This window comes from Lipophrys pholis (genome assembly GCF_963383615.2).
Source record: "Lipophrys pholis genome assembly, chromosome: 15".
NCBI lineage: Eukaryota > Metazoa > Chordata > Actinopteri > Blenniiformes > Blenniidae > Lipophrys > Lipophrys pholis.
The window spans coordinates 6,838,578-6,853,581 of NC_137642.1; the positions used below are offsets into that span (position 1 = coordinate 6,838,578).

Consider the following 15,004-nt stretch of genomic DNA (forward strand, 5'->3'; position numbering starts at 1 on the left):
AAAAGAGGAAGCGGCAGTAAAGATGGGATGATAAAGAATAAAGGAAGAAAGTGAGAAGCAGAGAGAAGAAAGTGAAGATATATGAAGAGAACACAGGAAGACAAACCTGAAAACAGATGTTAACGATGAGGAGCTAATTGTAAGCAATGAAAAAAGGAGGTCTGAAACAAGGATGAATGAATGAATGAATGAATGAATGAATGAATGAATGAATGAATGAATGAACGGATGAATGAATAAATGTAAAAGGAAAAAGGTATTTAAAAAAAGAGATTTTAGACAGGGAGGGAAAAAGGGAGACGTAAAGAGGAGAAGAATTGTGAAAGCAAAGATGAAATAAGTTAAAGAAGAAGCTAAATGAAAGAAGGGTCCAAAAAACAAGTTCAGAAAATAGCTGAACACAATAAAACAAATACAATAAAAAACAGAGACGTGATGAACAAAAGGGGGGAAACAAGACTAAAATAGAGATATTGAAATGAAAAGAAGGAATATGGGCAAAGAAAAATGGAAAAGGGTGTAAGAAAGAAATTGTGGAAGAAAGGATGGGCGAGGAAGAGAAATAAAGGCCGAAATGAAAGGAGGATAGACAACTGAAGGAAAGGAAGAAAGTAAACAAATGCGAGCAGCGCGTGGAAGCGCGGGATGGGTAAGGGGAGGAAGGAGAGAAGAGACCGAGCACCCAGGGGAGGGAAGGAAGAAAGAGAGCGAAATAATTCATTTTCACGCCGTCGCTCCTGTCCCGTGCAGGCGAGGGTTTGCCAGTAAACTCGCGCAGGCTGCTGTCAGCCCCTCGCTCTCTCTCTCTCTCTCGCTCTCTCGCTCTCGCACACACACACACACACACGCACACGCACAAACACGCACGCACTCACACACTTCGCGCGCTCACACAAACACGCATTCTTTTGCACGGTCAGCGTCACGTTACCGGCGGTCCGTCCCGCGCATCGAGGCGCACACCGACACACTGCGGGGCACCGCTGGCACCGAGTCCGCCGACAGGCACCTGAGGGTCGGTGAAAAAACAAAACAAAACAAATAAACAAAAAAAAGAACACGCGCATCCGCCGCGACCGCACAAGACACACCGACCGAGCAAAGCACCATGGAGAGCGCTGCCTTCAACGGCTCGGACGCGGACCACCGGAGCCAGATGCCTTTGTTTTTCAACGGCAGCCACTGCCGGAACCTCACCGACAACGGGAGTTTCGTGGACCCGCGATGTGAAGTGGACCGCGGATTCAACGAAGACGACACCAACCCGGTCATCATCGCGGTTGTCATCACGGCTCTCTACTCCATCGTGTGCGTGGTGGGGCTGGTTGGAAACGTCCTGGTCATGTACATCATAGTCAGGTAAGACCGGAGAAGGAACTCGCATGTGCGCGCGTGTGTGTGCTTTTTGAAACAAACTCACACGGCACCGGGCCGAGAAAACGGCATAAAACCTGTGGCTGTATGAAGGAGATTGAACGTAAAGGTGTGTGACTGTGTGTGTATTTACAAGGCCTAGTTGAAACCATGTGAATGGGCTGTTGACAACACTGTCGGCACAGCTGCCGCTCGTGCGTAAAACGCTTCCAAATTGCTCCAGTGCGCCGCGCAACGCAATGCCGCGGCGCGCGAGTGGACAGAGGGTAGAGCAGTGCTGCACACGCACACACTCCCCTGTTCACTCCAAAACAATGACAGCCCATGTCTCTCCATCTGTGCGTCTGCATTTATGCAAAGCTGAAGTGGGAAGCAACACTGATGTGAGTTTGCGCAATTAAACACCACCGATGATGAGGGGAAATTCGGTGTCCTCTGTTCGAGGGTCCACACATGGTTGGATGAGGTGTTTTAGCAGGCGGACAGCTGGAGAGTGCAAAAAGTTAGCCACATATGCTGCTCTAATCTCAGTTCCCATAGCTCTGATTGTATGCGGAAGGCCGAGATTTGTGACTCTTATAAAACATACAACGCCCCCCATCGCTTCCACTTCTTAAATCCAAGCCAGCACACTCCCAACTGTTCACACCATGTCCACTGATCATTAATATTTCAAATGTGTATTTCAAACAAATGTGACAGATTTAGGATGACACCACAGGAGACGCTTTTATTCTCTTAAATCACACTACAAGGACAGATTGTATTAGTGGTGTGTTACTAAATCCAAGATTTATTGAAACAAATTTGAATCTCATTGTGTCTTTTATGAAGAATATGTCAGGCCTTGAAATCTATTTTTCTTCTCTGCAGTAAATTACTTTTAAAAAACGATGACCTCCTTGGCAGTTGCAGGCATAGAATCGCACTTTTGTGCTAAGATACAGCAAATCTACTTAAAAATATATCATTCTTTGTGCTAACTTTGTCTGTTCAGTGAGGTGGATTTTATTGAGAAAAGCTGCACTTCTCAGGTTGTTAATTACACTTGAAAAGCTGACATTTATGTTGGTTAAATGCCCCCCCCCCCTCCCCTGGCTGGTGCTGTGTCATTCCAGATGAGGCTCTTTTAGGTAATGAATGGCACTGTATTGGTTGAGAAGGCAGAGAGGTGGCGAACAGGGTAAACGAGGACAAAAGATAACTTCGCCAAAAACACTGGGTTCAGCTAGCTGACCACTGTGGAAAGCTTAAATGTGAAGATAGGGATGAAGGCAAGGGCGGTCTGCCTTAATTTTTCCACCCAATTACTCTCTTTGTTGGTCTGATAGAATCAGTGAAGAATGGCTGAGTTGAGGATTTGCTGTGTTTAACGTGTCACAACAGGTGTTTTTAATGGCTTTCTATGCGAGATACGGCTCTTTTTTTGCAGAAATTGATCTTTTCAATTGTTAATTTACTTTTTTATGACCACCTATTATATAATACTCTTGGTTTATTGCAGCCGTCATTCTCCTCATGTGCTTTTGCTTTCTTTCAGGCCACGTGTACCGTATGCTCATTTGCCAGACAGCATGTATCATCCCACACTTATTCCACCCTTAGTGCTTCCCAAAATACAGCTGTTATGCCAAAGAATGATCACATTTGTACTGCAGGTTTTCTGCTTCCATGGATGCTTTTGATTCCAAATTGCACTAAAAGCAGATGTTCTCATCCATGGCGACATCATGAAGGGAAACCTGGTGGGAGAGCGTGGCAAAGAAAAAGGAAGTGAATCCACCTTTTGAATTATAATTCACGCAGCAGCATGAATGAGTTGAAGTGGTTTGTCTACAAAACAGATGATGAAGAGTATTTCTTGATCTTGAGCATTTTCTCTCATGGCAGCCGAACAGTGCAATGGTCTCTGGTCTCTGGGATTGTTTGCATGTTCTCCCTGTGCATGAGTTACTCTGCTTTGCTCCTTCTACGAGGGTAAGATTGGAGTTTCTTTGCTCTTGTGCATTTAATAGCCCACTCTCGACATGTAAATGTGATCAAGTTTAGTATTGCAGGTTTTCCTGCAGTCCTTCTGAGTTAATGTGACTTTAATGAGATTGCAAAGCAAGAAATCATGTCTTGTTCTGCAGAGAAGCCCACCCTGTCAGTGTTATTAGCAGCCACCAACCCCTTTTCCTCCTCTGTAATTTCTGCTTGTCTTCTGGTCTTTTCTCTCTGCTGCCAGATCGAGAGGGAACTACCATTTAGCGAATGACATGCTGTGGATATTTACTTAAACTCTCAGTCCTCATTTTTTTTTAGTGCAGTTTGCCTGAATTAAAAAAAAAAATAAATTAAAAATTAAAAAAAGAGACAGCAGAGAACTGGAGATCTTTTTTTTTTTTGGTCCTTTGCAATCTGTGTGACGATGACCTCAAAACACTTCTCGTTATCTCACTTTATCTTCTGACTGAATAAGTATGGAACTCCACAAACATCCCCAAACTTCTTGTGAGAAAAACAAACATGAGCAGAGATCTGCATCCTCAATTGAAAAAAAAAAAAAAAAAAAAAGGAAATCAATTGTGGCTGAACAGAAACCGCTGAGCTCCACCAGGAATACTCCGCCAGAGCAGAGTGCTTCCCGTTACCATGGAAACAGTGGGAGGTGTTTTGAGCCTGATGAGAGCAAAATGACTCCTCCACCTCTCCAAAACCGCTGTCTTTATACCCCATCCAGCTGAAAACGAGCAGCCGGATCTAATGTTCACGCTCGGCTGCCGCCGTGTTTCCAAAACTTTGGATGTTTCTGTTTTGATGTGACCGAACTTCATCTGCACTCACAAGCTGCAGCGACCGTTTCTGTGTTTCTGCTGCGTCTTCCGAGCTGAAAATGATCTGTAAACGCTGCTCTACTGTGCCAAAGGTAAAATGGAAACATCCCCATTGTTCACAGTAGAGTTTTTAACCGAGCCGCACAATATATGAAAATATGATAACACGACCCATTTCAAAAGACTAATTGGCACAGATCTCACATAATGGCTTTCTCAAAGCTCCTGCTGCCTGACATGATGAATAATGAGGCCTCACGTTGAGTTTCTGATAACTAACCTGCAGTTGTCAGGCTGTCATTTAACGCAGAGCCTCAATCTCGACAGCCTTCACAAAGCACTTTGTGGTGCTTTTGTTGATTGTATGTCAGCCCACAAGGTCAGGATCATTGTTCAGAGACAGTGACTGTTACAACTTAGAGGATGACTAGAGAGGCTGTCATTGTTTTCCAGTGTAAATGAAAAAAGATCAAACTCTTGATCTGAAGTTTGTCTGAAGTCAATGGGATCTTTCAACAGGCTTACTTAGACATTAACAATGACTTTCAGCAAGAAAACACTACAAGGAAGAATGAAGAGGGAAATACATAAAGGATTAGTTTTAGGGCATGTTCACATTCCCCTGTTTGATCCGGACCAGAGTTCTTTTCAGGGAAAAACCGTCCCCTGAACTCTGAACCGGAGCAAACAAGTGAGCTCTGGTCTCCTTGAAATGCTGGGTCTCAGTTCGTTTGAAAACGATCTTTCTAGCGGGCGGGGTGATAGGACGTGACGAAGTGTGCAATGCATTCTGTGTAGTAAACAAACAAAGCTAATCAGAAGAAGCAGACGCAGAAAGAAAAAGTTGGAAAACATCTCGGGGACAGACGTGGAGTAATGAGGAACAAGTAGTGAGGAAGACTCTCATTGATATCTGCTATATATGAAGACTATATATCGTGGTTGTTTGTGGCTACTCATTAGCCACGCGCTAATTAGCCTCGCCACCACGAGCTAAAGCGGCGGGAATTCCGCTTTCGGTCTGGACCAATCAATGAGCCATGTTTCTCCTTGACTTCCTTTCTGGTCAGTGTTTGTTTCAGGCGACAGCGCCCCCAAATGGGCAGCTGCTGTAATTGCGTCACATCTTCCAGGCAGTTTGGTCCGGTCTCAAAAGTGAACATGAATGCCACCAGAACCAAATAAAGGTGGGAAAATTTGCAGCTCCTACCCTCCCAAGTGAAGCGAGTCGTAGACTGTCCCAATGTGAACGGCCCCTTAGAGAATGACCACGTATTGGTAGCATGCTGTCGTTGTTGCCAGTATTGAAAATACCAGTTTTGGGCACAGGTCCTTCCTGCTTTGGCATGTTCTCCCTGCCCATGTGTGTGTTTTTCACCTCGGGGTCCTCGGCCTGATTGGTGCCTGTAAACCGGCAGCAGGTGTGAATGTGTTTCATTGTCCGTGTCACTCTGCGTTCGCCCTGTGATGGACGGACCAGCTGTCCAAGGTGTGCTTGGCCTTTTTCCCCGAGTCGGCTGGAATTGGGGCCTGTTGGATAAAGCAAATTGGATTGACTCAAAGTGACTCGGTTTCAGAGCTGGGAGACCGAAAGTCAGGGTGATTTTCAGCTTCACTGAGCGAGCAGGAGAACGTATAAAAGTAAAGTGGCTGTCAAGTGGTCAGATGAAGAGTTACTATCTTTGATTAGTTCTTATCACACTCAAACTACAATCAAATTTCTCTTTAAAACTGTGTTTTTTGGGGGGGGAGGGTTGAAAATACAACACATTCTTCACACATCCTGTACAGTACAGTATAAACTATTTAATGCAAACAGAAGATTCTCCTTGCTGTTTTCTGGTCTTATCGCACCTTTTTTTCCCCGCACAACTATTTGAAACATTTCGGCGCACAGGATGGCATAAATAATCAGAGGTGCATTTTTCTGCCGTGTTAAAGTAAACAGACTTCTTCCTTTTTTACCCTCCTCCTACTTTTTCATTCCGTGCGCCTCACCACACACCATTCATCTACCCGACAATCATAAACAAACCTGCTTTGGGAAAAGCTTTTTCGTTTTTACACAGCCATATAGCATGAGCACAAATTCTGTGTGTGTGTGTGTGTGTGTGTTTTTTAACCATTTTGGACAGTGCAGATGATTCATTCAAAACATTGTGCGTTAAAATTTGAAGCACCATTTCTAAAACTTCTCTCTTCAACTGAACAGCTTCATTTTCATCGGTTAAACTTGTCGCTGTGGTTTTAACTGAACCGTTTCATGTGGAAATGCATGTAACGGATTTGCTTAAGGAGGGGACTTCATTATTTAAACTTGGCCTCAAAATGTCTCCAGATCATATCTAGTTACGATCTAAACCCGATTACGTCCATGTTCGCTGTTAATATGTGTGCCCAGCGTCTCGTGTCTTTCACATCGGGCCTCTCTCTAAATTGCACTGCTCCTCGAAAACCACATGGAAAGACAACAGAAGGGGGTTGTCACCATCCCTGAAGCTGTTCTTCTGAACACTGGGATGGAAGCCATGTTTGACAGCTGGAGTGCTAAGGACTGATGTAAGCAGCTGTTTTCATTCCGACTGAGGTCAAAGCCAGCGCCGCTCAGAAGACGAGATGCGGGATCAGCGTCTGGTGGGAGAAGACAGCAATTCAGATAACGACTGACACGTCTCCAGTATATATGAGCAGTGGAACTTGCATTTTTATTTGGTCTTAGGTAGTCAATATTTAAAAAGAAAGCACTAGACTAGATGTTTGAAAACACATTACACACTCAGAAGATCATCAAATCAATTCTTGTCCTCCATCACTGCATCTACGAAGCTCCCCACTGGGTTTATTTCCTCTTCCACCAAAACAATTTATGAGAATGTTGCTGCAAGAAAAAGAGTAATTGAATGTCTAAGTTCAATCAACATGCACATTTTAGAAATGTTTACAAAAAACATTTTAGGTTTAGTAAAAATGTAATACTTCAATTGATAATTGGTTCGAATGTGTTTCAGTCCTTCCATGACCTGTGAAACGAGTGATTCATCGCTTATGTAATTTGCTTGATTGCCTAAGTATACTCATGTTATCTGTAGACCTTTGATTCCCAATTTACATTAGAAAAAAAAGAGCTCCCCCTGTACTTGTGCTCAATATGTGAGCGTAATGCACGAGTACCTCTGCAAGGCCAGTTGGCTGAACCACAATCCATTCTGTACTCCAATGTGAGCGCGTGCTGTCAGTCTACAATTCAATAATTTGCTCTTGTTGAATGGAGTTTGAATTCTTAGAGCATTTTAGATTTTTTTTTTTACTCAAGTTATGAATTGTAATTAACAGGTGGCAGGTTGTGTGAGATGAAAGAGAATGAGTTCTCGCTCATCAAGTCAAATTAGTCACTGAGTATGCACGGCGTATGAAAAAAAAGAAAAAAAGGCAAATATAATCAGCCCTTACGATCAAGGACTGGCTCTCTTGAAATTCCCTGCTTGATGATTGAAAGCAGGCCTTGAATACTTAGGAGGTCCACATACCTTTTATGTGAATTCATGAACGGACTCACACATCATAGATACATATTCTATGTTACACGTACCGATGACTCGGAGTGTCCAGCAAAAGGGACTTAGTAAGGTACAGGCAGAGGAAAGTCACGGTTCCCATTAAATAGTTGGACCTACGACAGCCCTGAAATCTGCATAAAAAAGAAAACAAAGTGTTGTTGTGTGTGTGTGTGTGTGTGTGTGTGTGTGTGTGTGTGTGTGTGTGTGTGCATGATTGTGTGTAACCCACAGTGCTCCATGCACCTCTTTACAGCCAAAACGTTAGAACGGACTCTCTCTCTTCAGTCCTGCAGCGTCTTCTCTGCACTCCGCATGTGAGCATTGTGTGCATAGTCTTGATTGCAGCTTGAGCCAATGCCAAGCAGCTCAGTAATTGCTGTGATGTGGAAGTGATGTGGATTTTATACTGCAATTACCTTGTTTGCTTTAGCGCAATGGCGAAGTCGCCGGGCACAAAACGAATCAATACGGACCTATTCCCCCCACCGACTCCCTAACGACAATAAAATGATCAGCTTCTAATGAAAAGTAATTGTATGACTCGTTCTCAAAAGCTCCCCCAGTTTCGGGAATCATTAGAACAATCAGAAGGAAAGAGTTTGACAGCACAGTGTGAGACCGAATGAGAGATTTTCAGTGTATCTGCACACACCAGGGTGACACAGAGTCTAATTCCTTGCTAAAGAGACAAATGCGAGCAGGGGGTGCAGAGAGCTAATTAGACTGCTCTTCTTCTCTGTGTGTGTCGGTGACGATGCGTGTGCGGGAAGATAAATCCCCCAACGCCACCGGACACGGGTCCAGAACTGTTGGACTATCAGTGTGGCTTCAGCAGGACGTGCTCTGCAAGAGGAAAACAGATGCACGCTCACAAAAGAGGGGATGGAGTGAAAGTAACTCGGCGGTGGAGGCTGAAGACTTTTTCTTTAGAGAGAGTGCTCCGGAAAAAAAATGATGAGTCATTAACAAAAAGGAACAAAAGATAGATAATTTTTTTCTTTTCACACAATGATTGATCTGATCTTTTCAGCTCTTTTGTCTGTTTCTCATCCGCAAAGTGACTCAGACACTTAGACCAATTCTACTTTTCATGTACAGTGACAGGTACTGTTATACATGTTCTTTCTCCATCAATTTTGGCATTTCTCAGAATCGAGACGATGGCCAATTGTCCGTTTTTAACACCAGTCTTCCACTTGAATAGTTTGTTCACGCAAAGTGCCAAAGATGATTAAACCTGAACCAGCCAGTCAGTTTAAGTAAAGTGAAATTCATGTTGGGCCTGCTGAAGTGTGTCAAGAGCTCTGGACTTCCCACCAAGAGATAGGGCTGGACCCAGAATGCAGACGCAGAGACAGGTTGCGAGGAAAAAACTTAGGAACTTTAATCTTGGAAAAAAGGCAAACAAAAGAAGTCCAATAACCGCTGGCAGAGGTACCGAGAGGGAGCAGGCAGAGACGTTGTCGAAGAACAGGCAGAGTTGGATCCACGATGGCTTGAAGTGTTCAGAGTGAGGAGTTGACGTGACTGTGGAGATCAGACGGACTGACGAAGGTGGTGAGAGCTTCCTGTGATTTAAAGCAGAGTAATCACTAATGCAGAGCAGGTGTGCGAGGCTGAGTGCAGGGCAGAGCAGAGCAGCAGGAATGAGCCGGAGAAACAGCGGCGCGCCCTGGGCATGACCGGAACTGACAGGGATCATGACAGTGCCCCCCCGTCAAGGGCCGGCACCCGACGGCCCAGGAACTCCAGGATGCACGGCATGGTAATCACGGATGAGGCCAGGGTCCATGATGAACCGTGAGGGAACCCACATACGCTCCTCAGGACCATATCCCTCCCAGTCGACCAGGTATTGCATGCCTCGACCCCGACGGCGAGCAGCTAGCAACTTTCTTACAGTAAAGACAGGGCCACCATCGACGATCCGGGCGGGAGGAGGTGGTTTGACTGGAGGAACCAGGGTGCTGTCCGCCGTGGGCTTGACTTGGCTGACATGAAAAACTGGATGTACCCGCATTGACCTGGGTAGTTTCAACTTCACAGTCACAGAGTTAATAACCTTGGATACAGGGAAAGGACCCACAAACCTGGGTGCGAGCTTACGGCACTGAACCCGTAGGGGCAGATGGCGTGTTGAGAGCCAAACCCTTTGACCCTCCTGGTACTCAGGGGCTGGAGTCCTCTTGCGATCGGCAGCCACCTTGTACGCAGAGGACATCTTGACGAGGTTCTGCCGAGCTCGCTCCCATACCCTCTTGCAGCGCCGGACCAAGGTCAAAGCGGATGGGACTGTGGACTGAGAGTCAATGGAGGGGAACAAAGGTGGTTGAAAACCGTGCACAACATGAAAAGGGGAGAAACCAGTTGATGAGGAAGGTAATGTATTGTGAGCATATTCCAACCAAATGAGCTTGTCAGCCCACGAGGACGGCTCCTGGGATGCCAGACAACGCAAACCTGTTTCCAGCTCCTGGTTGAGGCGCTCCGATTGGCCATTAGTCTGGGGGTGGAAACCAGAAGACAGGCTCACGCTGGCGCCCAGGAGGTTGCAGAACTCCTTCCAGAAGTGGGAAACAAACTGAGGTCCTCTGTCCGAGACAATGTCTGAGGGGAACCCATGGAGTCTGAACACATGCCTTAACATTATCTCAGCTAGTTCCTTGGCCGAGGGCAGCTTCGGGAGGGGAATGAAATGCACCATCTTGGAAAAACGGTCTACCACCGTAAGGACAGTAGTGTTGCCTGCAGACGGCGGCAGGCCAGAAACAAAGTCCATGGCAAGGTGCGACCAAGGCCTGTTGGGGATAGAGAGTGGTCTCAGCTCCCCCACTACCCTCTGTTTAGAGGATTTGCATGTGGCACAGATGGTGCAGGCCTTTATGTATTCAGTAACGTCCTTACGCATGTTGGCCCACCAGAACCCCTGAGCTATGACGAACATGGTCTTGGTAATACCTGGATGACAAGAAGTCTTGAGAGTGTGGGCCCAATCAATGACTGCCCCCCTAAGCTCAGGAACCACATACAGTCTCCCTGTCGGACACTCTGGTGGAACGTCCACCTGGTCTAAGGCCTGCCTGACCCTGTCTCTGATTCCCCACGAGAACGCGGAAACAAAACAGGACGCTGGAAGGATTGACTTGGGCTCGGATGGTACAGTATCGGATTCAAACAAACGGGACAGCGCATCAGGTTTAACGTTCTTGGAACCTGGTCTAAAGTTAATGGAAAAATTAAACCTGCTGAAGAATAAGGACCACCGGGCCTGCCGTGCGTTTAACCTTTTGGCCGTTTTAAGATACTCGAGGTTCTTATGATCTGTCCAAACCTGGAAAGGGTGAGGAGCTCCCTCCAGCCAATGTCTCCACTCTTGAAGAGCCAGTTTCACCGCCAGTAGTTCCCTGTCCCCCACATCGTAGTTACGCTCAGCCAAAGACAACTTCCTAGACAAAAAGGCACAGGGGTGAAGCCGATGGTCCTTGGGACTAACTTGTGACAGAACGGCTCCTACCCCAACCTCGGAGGCATCCACCTCCACTGTGAACTGCAGACTGGTGTCGGGGAGAGTGAGAACAGGGGCTGATGAGAAACGCTCCTTAAGGGCCTGAAATGCAGACTGGCATTCAGGGCTCCATACAAACGACCTAAGAGGAGAAGTGAGAGCATGCAGGGGTGAAGCAATAGAGCTGTAGTTGCGAATGAACTTGCGATAGAAGTTAGCAAAACCTAGGAACCTCTGGACGTCCTTGCGAGACTTGGGAGTAGGCCAGTTAATCACAGCAGTTATCTTTCCAGCGTCCATCTCTACTACTCCCTCAGCAAACACAAACCCAAGGAAGGATACAGAGGGTTTGTGGAACTCACATTTCTCGGCTTTCACATACAGGTGGTTCTGCATCAGCCTCTGGAGGACTAACCGGACATGCTGCATGTGAGACTCTTTATCGGGAGAGAAGATCAGGATGTCATCGAGGTACACAAAAGTAAAGACGTTCAGATAATCCCTCAGGACATCGTTAACAAAGTTCTGGAAAACGGCGGGAGCGTTAGTTAATCCAAAAGGCATGACAAGGTATTCATAGTGGCCTGTGGGGGTGTTAAAGGCAGTCTTCCACTCATCTCCCTCTCTGATTCTGACTAAGTGGTAGGCGTTGCGGAGGTCTAGTTTCGTAAATACCTTGGCCCCCTCAAGGAGCTCAAAGGCAGTGGAGATGAGTGGGAGAGGGTACCGATTCTTGACTGTAATCTTGTTTAGTGCTCTGTAATCGATACAGGGGCGCAGGGACCCATCCTTCTTGCCAACAAAAAAGAAGCCGGCCCCTGCAGGTGAGGTGGAGGGCCTGATTAGACCAGCAGCAAGGGAGTCTTTAATGTACTTCTCCATGGCGGAGCGTTCAGGTACTGTGAGGGAATAGAGCTTTCCACGGGATGGGGAAGAACCCGGAACCAAGTCAATAGCACAGTCGTATACACGGTGAGGAGGTAGAGTGGTGGCCTTTCTCTTACTAAAGACTTCGGCTAAACTATGGTAACAGGATGGGACGGTAGCCAGGTCAGGATTCTGGTGATCTGGTTCAATATTAACCCCTCTAGCAAAACAAGTGTCCTTACACCTCTCCCCCCAGCCCCTGATTTGTCCGGTTGCCCAATCTATCTGGGGATTGTGTAATGCTAGCCAGGGTTGACCAAGAATGATGTCATGGGACATTTCTGGAAAAACATGGAAACTGATAGTCTCACTGTGACAGTCTGGGAAGCTTACTTGAACGGTCTGGGTACGGTGAGTTATTCTGCCCAAAAGAGAGCCGTCAACGGCCTTCACCTCCAGGGGGCGCGGGAGCTCGATGAGTTGCAGAGCTAGTGACCTGGCAAGATGGGAGTGAATCAAATTGGCTTCGGCCCCAGAGTCAATTAATGCAGGCACGGAGATAGTGTCATGATTAGCGGCCAGCTCGACCTGTGGCTGGACCTGGCTAACAGTGTTTATGAAGATGGCATCACTCACCGGGAGTCGTTGTCTCTTGGGGGATCGGGCAGCCTTTACCTGGCATTGGCTGACTGTGTGTCCTAACTCGCCGCAATAAAAGCATCTGCCCTCTCTCTGTCGCCTGAGTCTCTCCTCCTGGGAGAGACGGGTTTGTCCAATCTGCATGGGCTCCTCAGCGCAGGGTCGGGAGGACGATGGTGATGGGAAGGCTGGAAGACTGGCGAGGTCACTCCTCCGACTCTGCGGCGGAGAACTCCCAGAAGCGGGGCCTACTCTCGCTCTCTCCCTCTCCGGCAGGCGGCGGTCAATCTTGATGGCGAGGGCGATCAGAGCATCCAGCTCCGCTGGCGGATCGATGGCGACCATGGCGGTCCTGATGGGCTCAGAGAGCCCCTGGAAGAAAGCCTCATTCAGCGCTGCAGGGTTCCAGTCACTCTCGGCGGCCAGGGTGCGGAACTGGATGGCGTAGTCTGCCGCACGGCGTCCTCCCTGTCGGAGCTTAAGGAGTGAGCGAGAGGCTTCCCGCCCCGGAGAGGTCTGTTGAAATACCTGACTGAGAGCTTGGGTGAAGGTGACCAGGGATGAGCAAACGTCCGATCGGCGCGACCACTCTGCAGTGGCCCAGGCAGCAGCACGACCGGTCAGGTGGGACAGGATGAAGGCGACCCTGGCTCGATCGGAAGGGAAGGCAGAGGCTTGAAGTTCAAAGTGTAGTTCACATTGAGTCAGGAATGTCCGGACATCACCAGATTCCCCAGAAAATTTCTCAGGGCGTGACAGCTGCAGTGCAGTCCCAGCGGCAGGGGGAGCAGGCTGGTCCCTGTCTGGAGCAGGAGGCGTGGCAGGAGAGGAGACGGAATCAGAGGACGGTCCACCCTCCCGACACAGCACCTGGGTGAGAGAGTTCAGTTGTGCACTTAAACCATGGATCAGCGCCTCCTGGCGTGCTGTTGTGTCCTTTATGTATGTGTGCATGGACGTTAGCTGCTCCTCCTGCTGTGCAATCCTTTGTCCCTGGGTCCTCAGCGCACGCCGGACAGGGTCAGAGTCTGCTGGGTCCATCTTTTGGTCAGTCCGTTCTGTCAAGAGCTCTGGACTTCCCACCAAGAGATAGGGCTGGACCCAGAATGCAGACGCAGAGACAGGTTGCGAGGAAAAAACTTAGGAACTTTAATCTTGGAAAAAAGGCAAACAAAAGAAGTCCAATAACCGCTGGCAGAGGTACCGAGAGGGAGCAGGCAGAGACGTTGTCGAAGAACAGGCAGAGTTGGATCCACGATGGCTTGAAGTGTTCAGAGTGAGGAGTTGACGTGACTGTGGAGATCAGACGGACTGACGAAGGTGGTGAGAGCTTCCTGTGATTTAAAGCAGAGTAATCACTAATGCAGAGCAGGTGTGCGAGGCTGAGTGCAGGGCAGAGCAGAGCAGCAGGAATGAGCCGGAGAAACAGCGGCGCGCCCTGGGCATGACCGGAACTGACAGGGATCATGACAAAGTGGAAATTCGATGTAAGTGATTTTCTGGTCACCGAAAAAGCAGCGGCGTTCCCTCAGCAACAAACCTTCAGACGTGGAGTTTACGTCAACGTGGATAACAAATACGTGAGTGAATCACAACGAAGTGGACCGAGTTTGAACCCTTTATCCATCAGAACACAGTCCTGTGGTTGTTGACAGCATGCGGCGTGTGAGATTTCTGTCATTGTGATTTGGATAAAAAACCCATTTGGAGGTGGTTTGAAGTGTTTTGCAAACCAAATTTGACCACATCTTCCATCTAGGTCAACTTTGTTGTGAGGTGCAACATGTGATGGATAATTGTCTCTTAAAAAAGAAATCAGGAAAATGTCTTTATTTGGATTTTCTTTTCTCTCTTCTTCTTTATTCGTGCCAGTTCCGCCGCACTCGAAGTGATTACTTTACACCCCAGATTGAATTGATTTCCCCGCGTCATCGCAATTAGCTGTCATACATGAAACTTAATTGCTTTGGTGGTCACAGCAGAGAGAATCGCTGCTACCCAAAGCTTATATTCCAAGGCAGACTGATGGCTGCTCCAAGCAAATACCATGTTACTGGCCACGGATGCCTCGTGTGGACTCCTTTAATTGGATTGTCAACCGCGTCGGCAAGCCTTTGTTCACGGGCGGAAATGGTTTGAGCTTGAACGACTTATCAAGCACTTTGTTTCATTCGTCTCGGCCCGTTTAATAAGTCTGTGATGAAAGAGGCGTGTTCCGTCTCTAACAGGGATGCTGAATCAATTGT

At 47.4% G+C, this 15,004-nt stretch overlaps 1 protein-coding gene across 1 annotated transcript in view; it reads left to right on the plus strand.

Moving 5' to 3' along the window:
* Positions 1-955: 955 nt before the first annotated feature.
* oprm1 (opioid receptor, mu 1) overlaps positions 956-15,004 on the plus strand; it is a gene marked incomplete at its 3' end in the record, with an annotated part of 35,906 nt that continues 21,857 nt past the window's right edge. Inside the window, exon 1 of the mRNA XM_080481003.1 lies at positions 956-1,359. Within this exon, the coding sequence (XP_080337129.1) occupies positions 1,109-1,359 (251 nt within the window). The 5' untranslated portion in view covers positions 956-1,108. The remainder of the gene's footprint in view (positions 1,360-15,004) is intronic.